Genomic DNA, 25470 nt, shown 5'->3' on the forward strand with positions numbered 1-25470 from the left:
CTGACGTCAACGCAGCGACTCCGGAGGTTTCCCCGAGGGCAGGAGCCTGTTAGGTCTCCGCGGGCGGCGCGGCGGGCTGTCTTTAAGGCTTTGTGGGGACCGCTTTTTGGCTATGGGTGGCTCGGTGTCTTGAGGGGGCTGCCGGGAGAAGGCTCGAACCTTCCGCCCACCCCCCACGGCTTTCGGATGGCAGTGGTGTCGGCGGGGCTGGTGTGCAGAAGGCAGGTACCACGACCTCGGGGGCTGGCGGTGCGCAGGTCGGCTCCACCTCGGGGCGAGCCAGGCCTCCGATTTGAGTCCGTGGTGTCTGGTGGGCGGGTGTCCTGTGTGATCTCCCCTGGGTCACCCAGCCTTGGGCCCTCGTTCCCTTCCCTGAAATAAGCCTGCCCCGCCTACCCGCTATCTTGGTTTCAAAGAGCAAATGAAAAAGTGTTTTTGGAAGCTATCAAGTGCATCGTTGTTAAACGTAGTTCGCAATGTAAGTTAAGAAGCCGGTGGGTACGGGAGAAATAAAGTTTCTAGACTACTCACTTGTTTTTAAAATAGCCAGTAAGCAAGAGAATGTGTTGACATTCCTGCTATGACTAAATAGCAGCTTCGGCAGTTGTAAAATAACAAGTATCTTAAACGTAATGTTCCCGTAACTTATGAAATCTGCTTACCAGATTTTGCATTCCACCCCACACCCCCCTGCAAGATTCAAGAAGTGTTTGGGCATCCAATAAATATAGTATTCTTTGTTGTGGAGAATGTATTTGGTTTAGTTAACGAAAATGAAAGCCTTAAACAAGAATAGATTATGCCTTAATTCTCTGTAGCAACCACTGGGAAACTCAAAGGTAGAAAAACATCCTCGTTGTGTATCTACATGTGAGGGTTGCAATAGGTCATAAAATGGCATTAAAAAAAGAATTTAGTTCATTTTATAATCTTACTCCTTACTTTGAGGTCACGTAATTTTGGGTTATTACATATTGAGTAGATTGCCCTCAAGCGAAAAATTAACTGCTGTATGTATTTTTAAAATGCATTTTTTTGCACATAGACCAATTTTTTTGTAAAATTGCTTTAGTATAGTATATTCTATAGTGTAGCAGTTTGTTACTTATATTCTGCAGAACGTAGCAGAAGAAATCCTTGTAATTTTAGTGCATGCTATGGAAAGTCTTCCTTATATTTAAACAATGTATGTATAAGGAAAACTTAACATTTTTAGAAATCATAGCATTTCCTAACCTTATGGGTCTAGGAATAAGTGGTCAGCAAACTGGTTGACTAATGAGTTTTCAGACCTCTAGATTATAGGTTATAGGTTGTAGGTTCATTTTGCTCTGTAGGAATATTTTATCAATGTTAACTAAATGACATGAATGAAAACGTATTTTGAATCAGTAGGGAAATCAGTTCAAATAAGTGTGGACAAATTTTTAAAGCTTGAATGATTAAAATAATGTTTGCTTTGAAATCTGAAATGAAGAGTTCAAAAAAATCACCTTTATCTTCAAGAAAATACTATCAATTTTGAGGTGTGTTTTTTTTTTATATGGTGATCCCTAACAGTTCTTTGATTAGTTTCAAATCTTTTTATTTAATCTGCATTGAGAAGCTCTCAGGACATTGAATTGATACAGTGTTTTATTGAGTTGTAAAATGACATTTAAAGTCTAAATTTAAATGAAATTATTGGCAATTTAAATGTCAAATAGAATATGAGAGCTTCTTGCTGAAACCGGTTTGGCTAATGGATAGAGCGTCAGCCTGCGGACTGAAAGGTCCCGGGTTCGATTCCGGTCAAGGGCATGTACCTTGGTTGCGGGCATATCCCCAGTAGGGGGTGTGCAAGAGGCAGCTGATCGATGATTCTCTTTCATCAATGTTTCTAACTCTCTATCCCTCTCTCTTCCTCTCTCTAAAAAATCAATAAAATATATTAAGAAAAAAAAAAGAATATGAGAGCTTCTTAACAATTATAAAGTGACTTAATGTGACCTGAGTAAATTATTATACTAAATAATTAGCACAGTTTATATATAGTGGACAAAAACTGAGTAGATTGTGGATTTTCTTTTTTCTATCAAAGGTTGATTTTGCTTCCTCTTAAATTCACTTCCTAAACACAGACTTTAATTGCACTAGTCTTTTCAAAGTCAATGTACAGATTTTAGCACATTAACAATAAAATTTTAACAATACTGAAGAAAATATTAAACATGTGGTGCTTTAAATTTGGTCTTATTGGTTAATTTAATATATATACATATGTATACACAGTGAGTGGCCAGATTATTATGATCTCTACGCATAATAATCTAGCCATTCAATGTATATCCTATATAATAAAAGGCTAATATGCAAATTGTCCCCTCAACCAGGAGTTTGACCAGCAGGCAGGCCAGCCAACTGCCCATGTCTTCTCCCCCTGGCCAGACTGACTGGACTCCACCATGCACAAATTCATGCACCGGGCTTCTAATATATATAATAAACACACACACACCACACATACTGAGTGGCCAAATTATTATGTGTTCAGAGATCATAAAAGAGAAAGATGCAAATTGACTGTACTTTCATGACCCCCACCAGCCAATCAGGAGTGAGTATGCACATTAACCCAACAAAGATGGCAGGTTAATTTGCATATGCAGGTGCCTAGTGGCCGGGGGGGGGGGGCAGGGTGGGATGCTTACATTGTCACCATTGCAATGACATAGGCATTCCAGACCACCCCAGCAGCTCTGGGTCTCGGCATCTTGGGAAGTTGGAAAGGCAGCTCTGGTCAGAGTGAAGGTGGTGCCAGCAGCCAGGGGAAGGAAGGCCCGTTCTTGCACAAATCTTCGTGCACCAGGCCTCTAATATATATGTATATGTTTACATTGTAGTCAGTTAAAAGATAATAATGCATTTCTACCTGTTTCATCCTCATTAATGTATACCACTCACCTCCCAAATTTTCTTTCAGCTCTGACACAGCATTAAGATGATTGCTTCAGATTAGTTTTCAATATCATTGTTCTCAGTGAAGTTACCATAAACAATTCATAACTTTAGAGATTCATTAATTATATGTTTTTGATATAGTTATTTTTTGTGGGGAGTTATTTATAGAAGTTTCTCTCTCTCCTTCTCCCTCTACCAGGCTCCCTAAAATTCCCTGACCCTATAACACTTTTGCTACTAGTAACGTTTAGATAAACTTCAGTGAAATGACTCTTCAGGAATTGGTGCATCAAGCTGCCTCCATTTACTCCGATAAAATAGCTGTATGTTTTGATGAATGTAATGACCAGCCTCCAGTTTATTACACCTACAAGAATCTGATCAGTGCTGCTTCAGAATTATCAAATTTTCTGCTATTACACTGCGACTTTCAAGGCATTCGTGAAATTGGTCTCTACTGCCATCCTGGGATAAACGTACCCTCTTGGATTTTAGGGTAAAATGTTTTAGAACTAAAAATTTGTAATTCTTTAATACACAAGATATATTACAGATTATTGTTCTGTTTACCATTGAATTTTTCTGTATTGCTTGCTCAATTCTAGAGAGGCTAAAGGAGTTCATATTTCCCCTATGATTATTTTTAATTAATTCACCTGAGCTATTTAGAAGAGACTAGAAGTTTTCACTAATAGAACATTTAAATTTCTCCAAAATATAAGGCCTTCATTTGTCTGCCATAGGAAAAATCATAAATTCTGTTGTTAGATAAAAGAAAACAAGTATTTTAAAATTAATGTGAATATATTTTTTCCTCTAAGACAAGCTTTAGGTGTTCAAGTATTCAGTAAGTGAATGAATACATAATTGAGAGTTTTAGATAATACTCCATAAAAAATGATATATGGATTGAAGAAGATACTAATTCAAACAAATATTTTAAAATGTTCAGTTATTTAAGATCTAGAATATTATTTTCATATAGTGATGATTTCTCTATTAGGGTTCTGCAGTACTTAAAATCATAAAGAATTAGAGATGTTGATATCCTATAGTATGTATGTTAGCAGATTAATTATATAAATGCAAAACAAAAAAAAATTTTAATTTTTTTATTCAGTCATTGACATAAATTGAGAATGTAGTATGTGCAAAGATCTAGTGTCTCCAAAGTGTACTCCAAAGTGCTTTTAGGTAATACAACTAACATATTTGATTTGATTTTTGTAAGTATTGCTACTTACAAATCTATTTTAAAGTTTTTTTTTCCCCCTTTCAATTATTCTGGTTTTGGTGAAATATGTCTTTTTAGTATGCAGATTAATTGACTCTGCATACTAATAAGTTGCATGTGGATATTTACCTTGTTTTATGTTACTCTACATTAGATTAAGAAATAAGAGTCTGCTGCCTGTTTGGTATCATAGTAAGCCTGTTTACTGTAATACATGAGCTTTAAAAAAATCTTAGATTTATCTGAATTAGATAATCGGAATTTAATATGAGAATTTTTGATAAAGCAATTATAAAGTATATAGAGAAATAGAAATGTTTAAAGATTATTTTCAACATATTGATGCTGAATGTATACTTTGTTTCTTTAGAATTATCCAAGTCCCTGCTGCTTATGCTCCCATTGATCCAGATTCACCACCAGCATTATCAACTCATTTTATGAAAAAATGTAATCTAAAGTACATTCTTGTTGAAAAACAGCAAATTAATGTAAGTGTATATTGTTAAATGTTTTTTATGTGTTACATTTATCTTTCAATTGATAAAGGCCTTTCCTTTATCCCCTTTTGATTTCTAAGTTTGCTAACTCTGTAGGATGTCTCAGCATTGTTGACATTTTGAATTGGGTAATTGTTTTTCTGTGAGGAGTGTCCTGTACATTATAAGATGTTTAGCAACATCCTGGTCTCCGGCCACCAGATGACAGTAGAATCTTACAATTCTGACAACCAAAATTGTCTCCTGATATTGCCAAATGTCTGCTGGCACTCTGCCCTCTACCCCCCACACTCTGTTGAAAAACACTGCTCTATGGCATGAACATATCTTCTGGCTTTATTATCATGTATTTGAATTTCCTTTCTCTTTCCAAAGAGAAAATTTTATAATACTTGAAACTTTTATTTTTCCACTAAAGGCCTGATGCATGAAATTCATGCAAGAGTAGGCCTTCCTTCCCCCTACTGCCAGCACCGGCTTCCCTCCAGCACCCAGGCTCCCCTTTCAGAGGGAGACCACCAGTCAGCGACCTGAACCTCCCTCTGCGGTTGCAATTCATGGGGTGATGGCTGGGCCCCTGATCCCTCGCATCACATCTGCCTTGGCACCAGTGGGTGTCATAGCGAGGTCCTGGATGGTTGTTCTGTTGTTCAGCTGTTTGGTCAATTTGCATATTAGGCTCTACAGACTGTGCTATTGCCACCTTCATTTGGATCAGGCTGGCATGAAATTCATGCACTTGGGGGTAGGGGTAGGGGTACAGTGGGTAGAACCCCTCTACAGCATCGGTTCTCAACCTGTGGGTTGCTAGCGGGGTCGCCTAAGACCATCGGAAAACACAGATATTTACATTACCATTCATAACAGTAGGAAAATTACAGTTATGGAGTAGCAATGAAAATAATGTTATGGTTGGGGGTCACCACAACATGAGGAACTGTATTAAAGGGTCGAGGCATTAAAAAAGTTGAGAATCACTATTCTAGTCAGTTATGCTTAGCCTTCTCAGTTCCTATATTTGATTATCACACTTACCACATTGTACTGTAGTTGTATGTTTTTTGGGGGGTTTTTTTTGGTGTTAATCCTCACCCAAGGATATTTTTTCCATTGATTTTTTTTTTTTTTTTTTTTTTTTTTTTTAAGACAGAATGGAACGGGGAGAGACGGAGAGAGAGAAACATTGATGTGAGAGAGACACATCGATTGGTTGTCTCCTGCATGTGCCCCAACCAGGCAGGGATCAAGCCTGCAATCAAGGTACATGCCCTTGACTGGAATAAAACCCGGGACCCTTCAGTGCTGCAACCACTGAGTCAAACCAGTTAGGGCATGCGATTGGGTGTTTTTATATGTCTGTTTATTTTAAAGGTGAGTTTGAAAATAAGGACAGCACTTTACTCTTGGAAGTTTTTATTTTATTTTTATCTCAAAAAACACACACACACACACACAACAATTACAAAGCCATAATGAGCCCAGCTGGTGTGGCTCAGCAGTTGAGCCTCAATCTATGAACCAGGAGGTCACAGTTCTATTCCAGGTCAGGGCTCATGCCTGGCTTTCATACCTTGATCCCTGGTAGGAGTGTGCAGGAGGCAGCCCATCAGTGGTTCTCTCTCATCATTGATGTTTCTCCCTCTTCCTCTCTAAAATCAATAAAAAATATCTATACTAATAAAAGGGTAATATGCTATTTGGGGTGGACGTCTCCCGGATGCCCATCCAGACATCCATCTGGACAAAGCCATATCTGCTGTGAGGGCCTAGGGCTGGCACTGCGCGGGAGAGGGGGGCGGGTCCAGTGCCACAGGGGAGAGGCGGCCAGTCTGGTGCCACCAGTCCAGCGCTGCAGCACCTTTTGCAGAGGTGGCGAGCAGTGCCCGTGCCCCCTTCCACAGCGGTGGCCGGGGACAGGCCATGGCGCAGCCTGGTCCCAATGCTGCTCCTTCCACAGAGGCAGCAGCGCGGGCCCAGTCAAGGCGCCATGCCTTTGCAGAGGCTGGACAGGGTGCAACCTGCTGTGCCTCAACCTCCCACAGCCCCTCCCCCAGCTGGCCTGGCCCCAGATCGCCCCCCTATCAGTGGGCGGGGCCAGTGCTAAGAAGCGAGGGCCGAGGGCTGGCAGCTGCAGTGGCCAGCAGTGGCAGCAGCAGCGGGTGATGGGGGCAGCGCCTTCCCCTGTTCAGCTCAGTTGCCTCCCACAGAGGAGGACATCCCCTGAGAGCTCCTGGACTGTGAGAGGGGGCAGGCTGGGCTAGGGACCCTCCCATGTGCACGAATTTTCGTGCACTGGGCTTCTAGTTTTAAAAATAAACTGCTATAATGAATGAATAAATGAATACTTTATATTACATTTATGCAAAAAAATAATGTCTTTTTAACATTGGAAATTTTCTCCATTTAACAGAAATTCAAGTCTTCCTATGAAATATTATTGAACTATGATACACTTACAGTAGAACATAATGACTTAGTACTCTTCAGACTTTATTGGAAAAATATTGAGGTGAACTTGATGGAAAATGATAGAAGAGAGAAATACGAAAAAGATAAAGTGGTAAACAGCACCAGTTCTGAGAAAAGCAATGAAGAAAAGCCAGAAGAGCATATGGATGTGAGGCTAAAGCATTGTCTAGCCTATGTTCTCCATACATCAGGCACCACGGGGATACCTAAGATTGTCAGAGTCCCTCATGCATGTATAGTGCCGAACATCCAACATTTTCGGTAAGTTCTGTGCTTGGAGTCCCTTTTCAGAATTTGCAATCCCCACATTATCAAGGGTTAACTATATAAGTTTTATGTGACACAGGACCCTTCATAAGGAATGAAGACCCAAGGAGATGGCAAAACTGCTTGCTTTTAGTATATTAGATTGAGCAAAGAGTCAGTTGTGGAAAAGTGACTAAGATGTGGGGAGGCTAAGGAAAGATAAGAATTATTATTATTATTTTTTTAATGATAGACACTTTAAAAAAAAATCTTTATTGATTTCAGAGAGGAAGGAAGAGGGAAAGAGAGATAGAAACAGCAATGATGAGAGAGAATCATTGATTGGCTGCCTCCTGCATGTCCCCTACTGGGGATCAAGCCCAAAACCTAGGCATGTGCCCTTGACCAGAAGGGACCTGGGACCCTTCAATCTGCAAGCTGACACTCTATCTACTGAGCCAGATCAGCTAGGGCAAGAATTATTTTAACAAGGTCTGTTTGTATAGGATTTTCTGAGTCTCATGTTCTAGTTCTTAATGATAAGAATGTTACTTTCCTTCTGTAGGGAGGAAATCTTTGAGAATTTCAGCTCCTGCTTTTATGGGGGCAGGGAGTAAAGATCAGAGTGTTTGTATATACTGTTTTTCAAGGGCCTTTAACTCAAACCAGTCAATATGCCAGAGCAGCATATTTTGGGATGGCAGGTTTTGAACTCCATCATTAAAAGTTAAAATTAGAAGGCATATGTACCTAATTTGGTAGGGAAAAGGGAGGCGGGAAGGCTTCTGTGGGAAGAACAAATAAGTTTCTTTATGAAAGATAAAAGAGATAAGAAATTTTGTGATAATGTAGTTTGTGCCGGTGAGAACAGTCTGCTGCTTCAGGGCCATGGAACTCCCTGCAGAGAGAATATGGTAGGTTTACTCTTCTGTCCTTGCTGGAAGTGAAAGACCCTGAGGAAGTCTGTGACAGCCTCCTTTCCCAGAAGCTGCTGTTAGTCTGGTAAGGAATACTCTATGAAGGCTTTTTGTTTGTTTGTTTGTTTGTTTGTTTGTTTTTTGTATCTGTTGAATCCAAGATGTCTTCAGCTTAAAATAATATTTATATCAATTCTGGGGTTCTGAATGGATCCCCACAATACCATACTTGAAGATATTTTGAAGTTAAGGTAATCCCTGCTTTTAGATAGTGGGTTTTGTGTGTTCAAACTGAAGTATTGTAGTGCCATAGGCTCAACACAGACTGACCATGCTCTATAATATTCTAACCACATACTAGTATATTCTATTATGCTCTTTGATCAGCTACTGAGAGAAAATTCCAAGTACTGTAGTGGGAAAAAGGGAGTCAGAGGTCTCTATTAAGCATCAGTGAGTAAGTATTATAGGATAGAATAAGTCCAGATTCCTACCAGGCTTGATTCCCAGTCGAGGGTGTGCAGGAGGGAGCTGATCAGTGCTTATCATCATTGATGTTTCTGTCTCTCTCCCTCTCTTCCTATCTGAAATCAATAAAAATATATTCTTTTTTTTTCTTTTTTTAAGAAGAGTTCTACAATTAATAGCACCATATTGGTTAATGCAAATTAAAGAATGAAAATCTGGCCATCACCCAAAACCTTAATGGTCATAACTACTTTGTTAGGATATGTTTTTACTAAAGAAATATTAGACATTTCTCATAGTTATATTCTGCTTTGCCTTAGGGTACTTTTCGAGATCACACAAGAAGATGTTTTATTTCTAGCTTCACCTCTGACCTTTGATCCCTCAGTTGTGGAAATATTTGTTGCTCTATCAAGTGGTGCCTCTCTGCTTATTGTACCAACTTCTGTCAAAGTGCTCCCATCGAAATTAGCTGCTGTTCTCTTTTCCCGTCACAGAGTGACTATTTTGCAGGTACATTTTAGGAGCAAATGAAATATTTAGTCCTTCATGATTCAGTATTTTAAGTGTTTTAGAGAATATTTTGCATTCCTGCAATTCTTTACAATGGATTAATGGTAATCTAGTTAGGTTATCAAAGGCTATCTCCTGATTATCTCACTTTTTTTGTTTGAGAATGTAAAAAAACGAATCAGTTAATTCTGGCTAGAAAATTATTTTATTGTATATTTTATATATGTTGTTATAAGTAGAAGAACTTGGCTTTTACTCAGATCGTTGGGGATTATGCTGTCTTTCCTGTCTTAAAGTTTAAGTTTATTGTATTTCTCACTACTAATTTAAGTATGTTAAATTATAATTGAGTTAGACATTTTTGAAGATTTAAAAAATATATACCTGAAGGTATGTTACTGCTACACAAGCTTTAAGATAGTAATTACAAGTAGTTAGGTACTGGAGAGAAATAACAAAATTACCGTATTTTTCGGACCGTAAGACGCACCAGTTTTTAGAGAAGGGAAATGAAGAAAAAAAAGATTCTGAAACAAATAGTGTCCTAAAATATTTTATGTGCATTAAAACCCCAACATCACAGTCATAAACACATGTAATCAACCCTGTAAAGTAAACAGCAGCATTTAGAACCATTTTAGAGCCAGGCAAGCACACAGAGACCACACAGAGCCGGGCAAGTAAAAAAACTTTTTTTTAAAAGTATATGTGTAGGCTATATTTGGACCATAAGATGCAGGGACTTTTCCCCCCCACTTCTGGGGGGGAAAAAGTGCGTCTTATGGTCCGAAAAATACGGTATATGCATATCATGCTAGACTAAAATTACCAGTTTTATATCAAGTATAATAAGACTCAAGAGGATTTCTGCCCAAAACACAAAATTTGATATTAATTTTTTTTTTTTTTTGGCAATGTGTTTTCCATCCTAAAAAAGACCAAAACACACACACATATACACACACACACACACACACATACATATATATACATGTATATGTATATATATTCATTCACAGAATGACTCACCAACAGATGAGAATTTATATCCGTTGATATATTGCTGTACTCATCTATAATAATAAAAGCATAATATGCTAATTAGAGCGAATGTCCTTCTGGACAAAGATGGGGCTGCGAGGGAAGCCCGGATCCCGGGTGCCAGAGGGAAGCTGGTGCCGGCAGCCGGGGGAAGGAAGGCCTACTCTTGCACGAATTTCGTGCATCTGGTCTCTAGTTTCATTTATATATCTCTCTGTGTGTGACATTTCATTACAGCAGCCTGAACAGAAGACTAAGTAAGACCACATAGGATAATCACAAAATATTTATGTTGCGTGAAAGAAGCCAGGTCAAATCAGAATACATGTTGTATGTTTACATTTTTATATAATTCTACAAAATTCTAAATGATCATTAATGACAGAAAATATATCAGCAGTTAATCTGGGGAAGGGTTCTAGTTGAAGGGAGGAATGGTACATAGGTAATTTTAGGATATATGTTAAGATAAACCTAGGTATATGTTTATTATTTGGATTGTGATGATTTCACAGATATATCTGTATATCTATATCTCACAATTTATATTGTATACTTTAAATATGTACAATTTATCATATGTCAGTTATACCTCAATAAAACTGTTTTTAAGAAGTTCATGTTGTTATTCTTAGGCATTTTTTTTAACCCATTTTATATACTTTTGCATAGAGATAATGGAAAAAGGAATGTAAATTGATTTTATAGATTTTTGTGATTTTTATCTATAAACCTTTTTGTCCAAACTATGAAATGTAACTAGTACTTTTCTTCAAGTTTTTGGCTAAAGCAAAATTTATATCCACTTTAAAAAGATACTAATGCTTCCTCAGGAGTTTTCCAGCTTTGATTTGCCATATAATAAACAAAGGCTTAATTTCCATGTGGGCTTCAAATGTTAAGCTTTGAACTGATTATTGCATTATTTATTTTTTTTAAGATGCGAAGGGAAGAAATCATTATTTTTATGTATCTACAGGCAACACCGACATTGCTTAGAAGATTTGGATCTCAGCTTATCAAATCCACTGTTTTATCAGCCAGTACTTCTCTTCGAGCATTAGCCCTTGGTGGTGAAGCTTTCCCCTCACTGACTGTTCTCAAAGGCTGGAGAGAAGTAGGCAATAGAACACAAATATTTAATGTTTATGGGATCACAGAGGTATCAAGTTGGGCGACTTTTTACAGGATTCCAGAAGAGATTCTTAACTCTACTTTGAAGTAAGGGTTTTAATTACTAAACCGGGTAGAAAGAAACTGTTTTTCCAGTATCTTAACGCTAATAGTGTTTTGATAGGCACTGGGATAATAATTTTAGAACACTATGTTATCTGAAATTTTAAGCTGGGAGTCCAGAACCTTTCTTATTATAATTGGTGCTATAGATCCTGCTAGAACTTTTTGTGACTAAACAGCAAGAAATAACAGATCTAACCTTTTCCTCTTTGCAGTCTTTGAATTAGAGCATCATAAAAACTTTTTGTTTCTCTATTTGATACTGTGATTTAAGTACATTAGAAAATATTCTATTTAAATGAAAACTTTTAAATCTGGTTTGGGTTGTGTTTTCACAGATGTGAATTGCCTATTCAACTGGGATTTCCACTGCTGGGAACAGTGGTTGAAGTCAGAGATACTAGTGGTTTCAGAATTGAAGAAGGCACTGGCCAAGTATTTTTAGGTTGTTTTATATTTATTGATAGGGAATGATTTTCTTTTTCAAGAAAAAAAAAAATCTGTATTACTTTTATTTCCCCAAGTTTTTCTTATGTTGAGTATCCTTTTCAGTGATGACAATTTTAAATCTCAGTCTCATCTCAGTGGTGAAACATTAAATAAGTTACCATAATTATTTCAGATAACAGTGTCTAAGGGAAGATATAAGAGTAACTTAGAAACTGTTACTTGGACCTTTATATTTGTAGCTAAAGTTCTATTTAATCAGAGTTGTTAGACTTTTTAAAGTCACATCTATGATTTTAGAAACAAATTTTTTTATAATTTTACTTGTGGTTATTATCTCTAATTTTATAGCATTTAAAAGTGAGCCCCCTTTTCTTATAAATATTAAAAATTTGAGTAACTGAACTTTTGGGGATATCATTGAGTTGATGGTTTTAATATATTTTCCATGCACTTTTTTATTATTACATTGATGTTTATATCTGTGGAGGTGGCAGAAACAGAGTATGTTTTCTGGATGGCGAAGTGACAGTACCCCTTGGCACAATGCGAGCCACAGGTGACTTTGTGACTGTGAAAGATGGAGAGTTATTCTTCTTGGGACGAAAGGACAGTCAGATCAAACGTCACGGCAAACGTCTTAACATTGAACTTGTGCAACAGGTAGAATTATTTAAATATTAAGTATCTACTAATATATACAGATATTAGAGGCAGTCACCAATAATTATCTATGCCAGGATTTTCTGTCACTATCATTTAAGCCTAAGATTTTTGTAAAAGTGATGAATTACAATAATAGGTATGAATAATTCAGCATGTCCTTTATTGCCATCATGAAGTGACAAACTGGATTTTGTTAACTGAATATTAATTGGCTTATTTTATTATAAAAGCTATTATTATTTTTTTAAAATATATTTTATTGATTTTTTTACAGAGAGGAAGGGAGAGGGATAGAGCGCTAGAAATATTGATGAGAGAGAAACATCCATCAGCTGCCTCCTGCACGTACCCTACTGGGGATGTGCCTGCAACCAATGTACATGCCCTTGACCGGAATCGAACCTGGGACCCTTCAGTCTGCAGACCAACGCTTTATCCACTGAGCCAAACCGGTTTTGGCAAAGCTATTATTATTTTTTTAATGAATTAATTTATTTTTTTAATTATTATCTGTGTACATATTTTAACATTGCCCCCCCTCCCATACATATCCTCCCTCCCCAGAGTTTTGTGTCCACTGGTTGTACTTTATAAGAGATCAACCAAAGGACTTGTATACATGCATATAAGTACAACCAAAGCTATTATTTTTGAAAAAAATTTAAGAGCCCTGTGTTTTCATAATAGTAATAGCAAAATAAAAAAAAAGTCTCTAAGTGTATTTCACAATTTAATTTGACTGTTGATTTCAGGCATGATAAGTTTGAGCATATAGGAAGTTTGTTTTTAAATGGCCTCATTGGGACTTAAGAACACAAATAGTGAGTGGAGTGTGGTTGCCAGAGGGAATGGGGTGGGGGGAGAAGGAGGTCCTAATATAAGGTGACAGGGAGAAGATTTGACTTTGGGTGGTGGGCACACGTGCAGTATACAGATCTTGTAACATAGAAACCCACACCTGAAACCAACTATATGTTGACCAATGTTCCCCAGTCAATGTAATAAATGAAATAAAATAACAATGTCCTCATTGGTAAATTGGGATAATCTCTCTCATAGGTTGCTGAAGGACTTCAACAAGTGGAGTCATGTGCAGTTATATGGTATAATCAGGAAAAATTAATTCTGTTCGTGGTGTCAAAAAATGTGATAGTAAAGAATTACATCTTTAAAGAACTAGAGACACATCTTCCAAGCCATGCAATCCCAGATGAGCTTGTGCTGATTGATTCTCTACCATTCACATCTCATGGTAAAATAATTTAAAGCAGATATGGTTTAGTGCCAAAAGATACTAATTGTTTTCATAAGTATTTAAAGGCCATGTAAATCCTTTTTATAAGTAATAGAATATAATGTGGTAAACACTCAGTTAAATGCTTTGTATAATTAACTCATTTTATTTCCAGAAAATCTTGTGAGGAGGTATTATTTGCAGATGTGGAAAGTAAGGCTTAAAGAGAACAAGTAATTTTCACATTGCTGGTTACTGGTAGAATTGAAGTTGGGTTTAGAATTGCTTAACTTTAAAACATTTGCTCTTGATTACCATATTATATTGCCTTCCCAATTTTATCTTTATGTAGTATTTACTTCAAAATGGAATAATTGTTTGATTAATAGTGACCTTTCTTTAACTCTTTAAATGAGGGACATTAATCTTATTTCTTATCTGTGTATTCATTACCCATTACATTCTGGTTAGCACGGTACTACTTTCTTTAGAACTAATTGTCTATGAGAAACTGTTTGATAGGATTTCTAACCTTTACACTGAAAAATGTATGTATTCTTGTGACTAACGAAGATTTCAGTATAAAATTTAAAAGTATTTCTCTTTCATATAAAGGCAAAATTGATGTTTCCGAGTTAAACAAGATCTATTTAAACTACACAAACTTGAAGTCTGAGCATAAGCTTAAAGGAAAAGAGGAACTTTGGGGGAAATTACAGCATTTGTGGAAGGTACACTTTTTAAGATACAAACTTGCTGTTGTGAAGAGGTCATTTAATATCTTTAGGGAATGACCACTGTAATAAGTCAGAAAAAAATTTCTAAGAATGTTATTGCTGCCCAGGAGGTAAGAAGTATAGCTTCATTTATTCACTTTGTATTAAAATAAGGGCTATTTTTTCTACCGTAAGTTCCCAATAAAGAAATTTACTGGAAGTGAGGTAATCATAAAAGGAATAATTAGACAAAACCTATCTTTTTTTAAAAAAAATATATATTTTATTGATTTTTTTTACAGAGAGGAAGAGGAAGGGATAGAGAGTTAGAAACATCAATGAGAGAGACTCATCAATCAGCTGCCTCTTGCACACCCCCTACTGGGGATGTGCCCGCATCCAAGGTACATGCCCTTGACTGGAATTGAACCTGGGACCCTTCAGTCTGCAGGCCGACGCTCTATCCACTGAGCCAAACCGGTTTCAGCAACAAAACCCATCTTGACATAACTTCCTCCTAAAAGGGCCAGTGGAGTATAGTAACACTTTTGTCAAGAGTTTAGAAAATAGCTAAATTTGCTCTACCATAATCTATTGTATAAGGGATTATTACATCATTATTCAAGAAGTACATGAGTGTTTCTGCCTAAAGGAATTTATATGTAAACATAAAAGTTTATATATTTATATATAAATATATATAAATTCTGATTTAATTTCATAGACTAATGTTCATATTTATGAAAATTTTTGAAATATATATGTATTTTTTATTACAACCATAATAAGTCAATACAATTTTTCTTAGACAAAATGTGGAGTTTTTCTAAGGGGTTCTGAAAAGAGGGTGTAATTATGTGTGGTGTTGTCTGAAAATAAGTATATCTAGATAAGAGTCTTAATCCACTTTATTTTTAAATTTTAGCAAATATTTTTTATTTATATGAAGCAAATGAAGATAAACATTATTCTAATAGAAATATCAGATATTAGTAACTTTATAAATAGTGAGTCGGATGTTTTTATAATTCTCCCTATTTTATGATTAGGGAAACTGCTCAAAGGGAAGTGTAATTTGAAGTTTTAGAGTGAGTTTGTGACAAAATAGTAGCATAAAGGTGGTCTTTACTATAAAGAACATTTTAAATTTGTTTAATTATTAAAAATATTTTGTGTGTCTTACGTTCATTTCATTAATATATCATAGATACTATATATATATATATATATATATATATATATATATGCCTGTAAATGTTGAATTCTTTTGGTTTTTGTCCTTTATTTTACCATATTTCTCTCTTCTCTCATTTGTAGTCTATTCTAAGTCTCTCAGAAGATCCTTTGAAGGTTCCTGATGAGTCACTCTTTTTAAATAGTGGTGGAGATTCCTTGAAGTCCATACGGCTCCTCAATGAGATTGAAAAACTTGTTGGCACATCAGTACCTGGGCTCCTGGAAATGATCCTTAGCAAACCCATTTTAGAGATTTACACTCACATCCTTCAAACAGTGTTTCCAGATGAAGATCTGACATTTTGTGAGAATTATGCCACTAAAAGAAAATTCAGCAACGTTAATCAAGAGGAAACCAGTGGAAAATTTTTACCTCAGAAGTCAGACATGCCTTTAAATTTAGACAACGGGATAAATGCTTTTATTGCCCTGAGCAGAGGGAGTCAGATTTTGTCTATGAATGCTACTAGGTTTTTAACTAAGTTAAAACATTGCCCTTCGGCCTGTTCTTCTGATTTAATTTCACAGACTGCTATTAAAAAAGTGAAAAGCTTAAATCCTCCAGCTCTTCTTGGGAAGTCAAAAGATACAACCTGTGTTGAAAAAGTTTGTGAAGATGGAACATCTGTGAAAAGGGCTGAGACAATGGAATTACGTGTCAGGTGGAGGGCAGACACAGGCAAATGTGTAGATGCTTCGCCTCTCATCGTAGTACCAGCTGTTGATGAGTCATCTGCAACTGTGTTCATTGGCTCCCATTCTCACAGAATGATGGCGGTTGACCTTTACTCTGGGAAGGTGAAGTGGGAACAGCTTTTGGGAGATCGAATTGAATCCTCAGCATGTGTATCTAAGTGTGGAAACTTTATTGTAGTAGGTAAGTTGGGTAAGTTTCTGAATTTGAGGTGATATAGTTAAACTTAATTACCATATGATACTACTAGTTAGGACTAACAAATAATTGGGGTGGGGGGGGAAACTTGTGTATGGTGGATTAGTGTTGTCAAAGAAGAATAATTCACTGTGTGCTGATTCTCACAGAGTGGGCCATGGGATCAGAGTCCCTGGATTTGAACCTAGCTATAAAGCTGTTACCAGCTCTGTGACCTTTGACAAGTTGCTGAATCTCTTAGAACTTCAGTTTTCTCTTTAGTTTATGGCATAATTAATAGAACATGTTGCTGTATCACAAGTTATCTCAAAACTTAATGGTAGAGAGTGATGGGCCAGTGCCCAATGGAAACCTGGGTGATCTTTGCTTTGTAGATTTTGACTACCCACACTTCCAATTGGGTTATTTTGGCTACACCGAGTCAGGGACACCTGCCCTATGTTCTCATCCATATCAGCAGTTTGGGAAAAGCAGTCTGTATTGCTGTTAGGAGCACAGGCTCAGGAGATTGATTTCTTAGGTTCAAAATCTCTCCCATATATTAGCTGAGTAGTTCTGCTCTGGTAACTTAATTTCTGTGCTTCAATTTTGTCATCTGTAAAATGTATAGATAATAGCCCTTGCTTCGTTGTGAGAATTACATGAGTTAATAGACGTAAAATTTTTAGGATAGCACCCTTCACAAGGTAAAAGCTCAGTAAACTTGGGCTATTGTTTTTTGTTTTGTTTTGTTTTTGTTTTTTTAATATATTTTATTGATTTTTCACAGAGAGGAAGAGAGAGGGATAGAGAGTTAGAAACATTGATGAGAGAGAATCATCAATCAGCTGCCTCTTGCACACCCCCGCACCCCCCACACACACTGGGGATGTGCCCGCAACCTAGGTACATGCCCTTGACCGGAATCGAACCCGGGACCTTTTTAGTCTGTAGGCCGACGCTCTATCCACTGAGCCAAACCGGCCTCGGTGGCTATTGTTAATGTTAGCATTTTTTGAACACATTTGCACTGGGTGTTTATTCACATTATATTATCTTAATTGTCACAATAACCCTGGGAGTAGATGTATACACATTCAGCAGAAAAATAATCTGAGGCTCAGCGATACTGGGTAATTTGCTCAAGGATGCCCATGACAGGATTTAAGTCAGCTGTCAAGCCTCTCTCCACTGCAGCTGGCTTCATTGTTTCATTAGAGGTGAAGCACTTCATGATAAGGTGCCGTTCTGTCAGAGTGCTTCCGTAAGTTGAGTGTCATCACATGTACTGAAAAGTTGCCGGTTCAATTCCCAGTCACAGCACATACCTGGGTTTTGGATTCAGCCCAGGTCAGGGCACAAAGGCAACCAATCAATGTTTCTCTTCCTCTCCCTCTCCCTCTCCTATCCGCTCTAAAATAAAAAAATGTGTGTGTGTGTGTGTGTATATAAATTTTTTTTAAAGGTGTACCTACTAAATGGTATTTTACACAAGTGATTACTGTTCATTGTTTCTGCCTTACGTTGCTGAAATTTAAATTTGAGCTGAACATAGAGCCCAAGTACACATGAAGAGTAATATAAAATTGCCATGATTTAGGCTAAAGAATTATTTTCCAGTGGGATGTATAAATCTAATCTTTTACATTTTGTTTCCCAACAGGCTGTTATAATGGGTTAGTTTATGTCCTAAAAAGTAAAAATGGAGAAAAACACTGGGTGTTTACTACTGAGGATGCTGTCAAAAGCTCGGCAACCATGGATCCAACCACAGGATTCCTTTACATTGGCTCTCATGACCAGCATGCATATGCTTTGGATATTTATGTAAGGATTTGCCTCATCAGTTTCATATGAGGAAGAGTGTCAAACTGTCAGATGCTCTTGACTGAGGGAGCAGGTGTTAACTATTTTCCAAGTTTAGCATTGTGGTCTTAGAAGAATAAAGAGTTAATAACAGTCATACCTTAAAACTCGCTTACCTAATTTTCACAAATCCATTTGCTATTCAGAGTTTTGAAATACAAAGAACTTGGAATCATCATCTTGACAATAGAAAATAGTTACAAAGGAAAATATCGATAAGACCTGATTACATAAAAATTTTTAAAAATTTATAATTACACAATTTAGAAGTAGTAAGTTGGGAGGGATGGAAATAAATATGACAGACAAAACTAATTTATAAGTATGAATGAAGATAAAGAACAAATGCAAGTTTATAAGAAAAGATCCAGATAGGAAAATAGGGGACTCCAAGAAGAAATGGCTAGTAAATGTATTTAAATATTCTAATTTTTTAATGATCAAAGGAATGAAAATTAAAAACAATGAGAGAAATAAATGGTATTAGATTAGAATGATAGCATTAATACTGAGGTTGCGACTAGTGAAAGCCTCTGGGGAAAACAATTTGGCTATAGATAACAATTTCATATCCTTTGAATCAGTAAAACTTCTGGGAATCTATCCTGGCAAAATAATCAGAAACATGATCCCTATGTTCATAGCAGCACAACTTACAATAGCTAAGATTTGGAAACGGCCTAAGTGCCCATCAGCAGATGAGTGGATTAAAAAACTTTGGTACATCTACACAATGGAATACTATAAAAAAGAAGGAACTTTTACCAATTGCAACAACATGGGTGGAACTAGAGAGCATTATGCTAAGTGAAATAAGCCAGTCAGAGAAAGAAAAATACCATATGATCTCACTAATGAACATAATTTGATGAATAAGAATAGATCCAGAGACAAATGGCAGGGGAGAGGGTGGTTAGAGAACAACCAAAGGACTTGTATTCATGCATATTAGTATAACCAATGGCACAGACAGTGGTGAGGTGGGGGCTTGGGTGGGGTGGGGGAGGGAGGAGGTCAATTGGGATTTTTTTTTAACATATCAATTTACAAAGAGATATGTAAAACTTTAGACAATTAAAAAAAATCAGAAACATGGAGAAATATGTGCATCATGATGTCTATTTTCAGATTGTTTATAATGACAAATTAATTCCAAACACTTTTTAATGGTAAAGTAGTGAGATAAATCACTTTATTTTTGTATGGAATATTGTGCATTAAAGTAAATTTAAAGAGAAAAATTAGATACCAAGTGTATATTCAGAATGATCTCAACTATCTTAAATTGTGTGTGTGTATGTGTGTGTGTGTGTGTGTGTGTGTGAAATCAAAGGGAAAATGCTGAACTGTTAACAGTTGGTGGTCTTGATCTTTATGCTAACTTGATTTGCCACAGCAAACATGTATTACTTTTATATTAAAAATAAAATAAAAACTTGCCCTGGTTGGTGTTGCTGAGTGATTAGAACTCTGGCCCACAAACCGAGGGGTTGCAGGTTCAATTCCCAGTCAAGGACGCATATCTGGGTTTCAGGTTCGATCTCTGGCCATGGGCAACCAATTGATGTGTCTCCCTCACATCCATGTTTCTTTCTTCCTGCCTCCCATTCTCCCTTCCACTCTCTCTCAAAATCAATGGGGAAAAAATGTCCTCGTAAGGATTAAAAAATAATAAAAGTAAAAACTTAATTAAATATTTAACAGATGGGATATGTGAATTTGTTAACCACCAGCAGAAACCAATTAATTTGCTTTCTCATTTGCAGGAAAAGAAGTGTGTTTGGAAGTTACAATGTGGAGGAACTATCTTTTCTTCGCCTTGTTTGAACTTGATTCCATATCACTTGTATGTTGCTACCCTAGGAGGACTTTTACTGGCTGTAAATCCTGTAGGCATAAAATAATTTATATTGATTTTGTTACCTATTTTTCTTTAATATTCTTTATTTTTATTCTGAATTATGAAAACTGGAGTAGTTTTGGTTAGCCAAAGCCCAGATATCACTAAACCAGAACTCATTAAGAATGACTGACTAACGTCTGGAAAGCTGACAGAAATTAAGATCTATGCATGTCTTTTATTTTTTTAATTGACAGAATTTTCTCATTCACACTAGAAGTTAGGATGTCCTAAGGATAAATATGTGCTAGTTATTTCTTTCCTGGCTTTAGTGCAAGTTTTATCTCAGCTCTCTTAGATAGCACTGATTGATTTTATAGCTGTGTAAATGTGTATTAGCCTCGTTTATATCATAATGTCATTATAGCATTTTCTGATGTTGTATAGCTTTGCCTCCTAGAAAGGCAATTGATTAGAAAGATTGAAATGCTATGAACTGCTTTTTGCCCACGACAGGCCACTGGAAATACAGTTTGGAAACATGGCTGTGGAAAACCACTCTTCTCTTCTCCAAGGTGTTGCCTGCAGTATGTTTGCATTGGCTGTGTAGATGGGAATTTACTTTGCTTTACTCACTTTGGAGAACAGGTAAATTTTTCTGGTTCTATTTTATGTGTCTTTCTCAAAGGAATAGTAGTTGGTGACAACTGAAGTAAAATTTTAAATGTCATTATTCAATTCATGTTAAAAACTAGTTCTGTTTTGTCAGGCCATGGGTTCCTCGCCTGAGGACATGCTAGAGAGAATAAGAGAGAGATCCTTGTGAGAGGGAAACGTTAATTGGTTGCCTTACCATATGTGCCAGACCTGGGGATCAAACACTCAACCAACGGAGCCACTCTGGCATTATACATTTCTTACGTATTTTCCGGAGTATAAGACAACCTTTGAAACGGGGGGGGAAAAAAAAAAAAAAAAAACCACGAAAATTGGGGGTCGTTCATTAAAAATTTAATTAAAAAAAAAAAACTGGTGTTGCCTCGGAAGTGAGGGATAGTCTTATACAGCGAATATAGACCTAAACCTATGTTTTAACTGTAAAATTAGGGGGTCATCTTATACGCCGGAAAATACGGTAATTTGTGAATTGGTACAATAGATTTCAAAGATTCTATTCAAACGTTGTTTATACTTGTGCTATTCCCCTCCTTCTAGTTTTTAAAAATTTACAGCTTAAAACCAATTTTATTATAACTTCTATTGAGGCTACGGAAATTTAAGAAGTCCCTGCTTTTTCTATGAAAACCAAAATCCCTGTATAACCCACGTTGCCTTGTATGGGGATACTATATTCAACTTCATGACTAGCAGGGTGGGCTCCTTCTGGGTTATATTAGATCTTTTGTTGGGAGCAGTATCTCCACTCCTTTAAGTACCTGCAAGTGACTATCATTTTGGCACAACTGCAGCTGTGGTTTTGATTTGGGGGGTTGCTTTGTGGGTTTGAGAGGGCACTAGCTCCAACATGAGTGAGCCCTTCGATGGCTAGAGTTGATTCTGTGTGCTCTTCACTCACCCCTCCTTGCCTAGCAGATTCTTTTGCTCTGTGTTACAATCACTTTTTATTTTTATTTTTAATTTATTTTTTAAAATATATTTTATTGATTTTTTTACTGAGAGGAAGGGAGAGAGATAGAGAGCCAGAAACGTCGATGAGAAACATCGACCAGCCACCTCCTGCACATCCCCCGCTGGGGATGTGCCCACAACCAACGTACATGCCCTTGACCTGAATTGAACCCGGGACCTTTCAGTCTGCAGACTGATGCTCTACCACTGAGCCAAACCGGTTTCGGCTACAATCACTTTTTAAAGTCTTTTATTTTGTTCACATAATGTTTTTATTTACAAAGTAGTTTGAATATATTCCTAAGAAGTGAGAAGAGGCAATTGCTATTATTCCCATTTATTTAGATGAACCTTAGAAAGGTTAAAGTGACTTTGTCCAAGTCAGGCACAGATCTGAGATTATATAATAAATCATACTAGAGGCTGGTGCCTAGGCCTGATCTGCAATCAGGGCCTTCTTCCCCAGCTGCCGGGGGAAGGGCCTGAGAGATGGGCTGTTCTTGCCTGCTTGCGGGCCCTGCCCCCACCACGGGTCGCCCTCAGTATGTGGGGCAACCTGCGGGGTGGGGACCTTGTCTTGGCACTGCCTGCGTCCCCTGCCACCCAATCCCGGTTCCCCGTTTGCCATCAGGCGATCTGAGCCTGCTGGCTGGGGAAAGAGACTGAGAGGTGGTCAATGCGCCTCATAGTATCTGGTCCAGTGGTGGTTCTTGTTCTGCCATTAGTATCAATTTGCATATTACCCTTTTATTATATAGGATAGAGGCCTGGTGCACGGGTGAGGGTCAGCTGATCTGCCCTGATGGGGGCCCCAGATCTGGGTGGGAGTCCCTGTTGGGGGACAGGGCCAGCTGGAGGCTTAGGCCACGGGTGGTTTGCAGGCTGGCCACGCCCCTGATTGGGGTGGGGGGTCCCTACTGGAGGGTAGGGCCAGCTGGGGTGAGAGGCCGGTAGTTCTGGTCTCTGGTCGTTCTGCCATTTCAGTTACTGGGCTTTTATTATATAGGATTTCATTAATATGCCCATTCTTTTTTTATTATTATGATTCTGTTAACTGTGCATTTGTAAACACTATCTTAGACTCATGCCTTTTCTTCAAAACTAGAGGCCCAGGACACAAATTTGTGTGGGTGGGGTCCCTAAGCCTGGCCAGTGATCGGACCAATTGGGGCTGTGGGAAGTTGGCCTGCCGGGGGAGGGGCTGCGGGAGGTTGGCCAGTGCAGGAGGTTGGCTGTAGGAGTGCACTGACCACCAGGAGGTAGCTCCTGCGATGAGCATCTGCCTCGTGGTCAGTGCATGTCATAGCGACCAGTCATTCAGTCTCTTAGGCTTTTATATATATAGATATTGGCCAACAGGTTTTAGTAGCTTTGAAATAATAGTAGATATCTACAGGTCAGACACATGTCTCATAGCTTCTTGTTTAAAGCTTTAATTATTGAACATGAACTCTTTTCAGTCCACTTCTTCCTTCTCCCTACATTAGGAGACTAAATAATATGACACAGTTTTTGATAAGATACATTGAAAACTCATTGCAGTTTTTTTTAACTCAGTGTCTTAGAACATACTTAGTAATAACTTTTGAGTGGAGTTCAAATTAATTTTATTTCATATTATACATAGTAATGACTCATGTAATAAGGATAATTTGAAATTTTGTGCTAGATTTTACCACTGGGACAGAGGTCAAATCTAAGGGTTCCACTTTTCAGAAAAAGCCATTTTTTTCCTGTGTGTAGTAATCATTCAATAGCCTACGTCTCTTACATTTTAATTAAGAATTTCATAAAGATTTAATATACAGAATTGTTGAAATGAGATGAATTAATTATTTCTGTTATAACCCTTCAGGTTTGGCAATTCTCTACCAGTGAACCCATCTTTTCATCCCCATGTCTTTCCACATCAGAGCAAGAAATATTTTTTGGTTCCCATGATTGCTTTATCTACTGTTGTACTATGAAAGGTCATCTCCAATGGAAATTTGAAACTACCTCAAGGGTATATTCAACACCATTTGCTTTCCATAACAAGTATAGCAATGAAATGTTGCTGGCAGCGGCATCTACTGATGGGAAACTATGGATCTTGGAATCTAAGAGTGGACAATTGCAAAGTAAATATGAACTTCCTGGAGAGGTATTCTCTTCTCCTGTGGTTTGGGAATCAATGCTTATTATTGGATGTAGAAATAATTATGTTTATTGTCTAGGCTTATCGGGTAGCAATAAAAAATAATCAGGTAGTCTTTATTAGAATATATCTGAGACTTTGAAAATATTTACCATTATAAAGCATGTGGATGGTCTTATTTTATGATAAAGATTATATTTTGTTTAAGAAACTTGTCTATTACACTTTATTGGAGAATAACCATATTTTATTTCCTGGAGGAGAACAATACTTTAAAAGGAGTTATAAAACAAAACATCAATATATTTATAGCACTTTCTAAAATATACTACAGGTATTTTATTTTTTTTAATAGAAGACCTCTGGAAAACAAGATCAGAATATACTTACTGGCTTAACAACTTAATCTGTGAGGTAATATACCATTCACTCATTTATACTGAGATTCATAACATGATTTTTAAAGGTAGGAGTTATTCATCAAATTAGGTTCCTTATTATTTTAAATTTTTAAAATAAAATTGGGATAGCATTGGTTAATAGCCACATATAAATTTCAGGGGTACAACTTTATGACATCTGCATACCCTATTGCGAGCTCACCACCTGAAGTCTAGTCTCCTTCTGTCACCATATATTTGACCACCTTTACCCTCTTCATCTTTCCCCTCACCCCCTTCCACTTTGGTGGCCACCATTCTGTTGTCTGTATCTGTGAGTTTGTTTGATTTTTGGTAACCACCATTCTGTTGTCTGTATCTGTGAGTTTGTTTGATCATTTATTGCTTTTGGTTTTATATCCTCCATACAAGTGAAATCATACAATTTTTGTCTTTTTCCATCTGTTTTATTTCACTTACTGTGTTTCCCTGAAATAAGACCTAGCACATGGAAAAATAAGACATCCCCTGAAAATAAGACCTAGCGTATCTTTGGGAGCAAAAATCAATATAAGACACTGTCTTATTTTCGGGGAAACAGGGTAGCATGATTCTCTCAAGATTTATCTACATTAGGTCAAATGGCAGTATTTCATCTTTTTTATGGCTGAGTAGTAGTCCATTGTATGTATGTATCACATTTAAAAAAAAAATTATGAGGAAGTTTATTTAGAAAGTTATAGAGGTAGCCTAAACTGGTTTGGCTCAGTGGATAGAGCGTAGGCCTATGGACTTGAAAGGTCCCAGGTTCGATTCCGGTCAAGGGCATGTACCTTGGTTGCAGGCACATCCCCAGTGGGGGATGTGCAAGAGGCAGCTGATCG

At 37.2% G+C, this 25470-nt stretch overlaps 1 protein-coding gene across 11 annotated transcripts; it reads left to right on the forward strand.

Annotated features, from left to right (window-relative positions):
• Positions 1–25072, forward strand: AASDH (aminoadipate-semialdehyde dehydrogenase). 11 transcript variants are annotated; one of them, XM_036415520.2, is made up of 16 exons: positions 3–478; positions 3140–3436; positions 4545–4665; positions 7085–7404; positions 9095–9287; positions 11308–11549; positions 11903–12009; positions 12502–12674; positions 13737–13929; positions 14527–14642; positions 15945–16740; positions 18398–18561; positions 20367–20489; positions 20957–21088; positions 23925–24189; positions 24767–25072. In XM_036415520.2, exons 2-16 carry the CDS (start codon positions 3207–3209, stop codon positions 24814–24816), a joined length of 3225 nt encoding a protein of 1074 aa, XP_036271413.1. In that variant the 5' UTR covers positions 3–478; positions 3140–3206; the 3' UTR covers positions 24817–25072. The 11 variants fall into 11 exon arrangements, with proteins under 11 accessions (XP_045428305.1, XP_036271416.1, XP_036271413.1 ...); XM_036415517.2 differs by lacking the exon at positions 24767–25072 and having other exon boundaries at positions 23925–24417; XM_045572349.1 differs by lacking the exons at positions 20367–20489; positions 24767–25072 and having other exon boundaries at positions 1–478; positions 23925–24417.
• The last annotated feature ends 398 nt before the right edge of the window (positions 25073–25470 follow it).

This window comes from Pipistrellus kuhlii, unplaced genomic scaffold (assembly GCF_014108245.1).
Source record: "Pipistrellus kuhlii isolate mPipKuh1 unplaced genomic scaffold, mPipKuh1.p scaffold_m20_p_1, whole genome shotgun sequence".
Lineage (NCBI taxonomy): Eukaryota > Metazoa > Chordata > Mammalia > Chiroptera > Vespertilionidae > Pipistrellus > Pipistrellus kuhlii.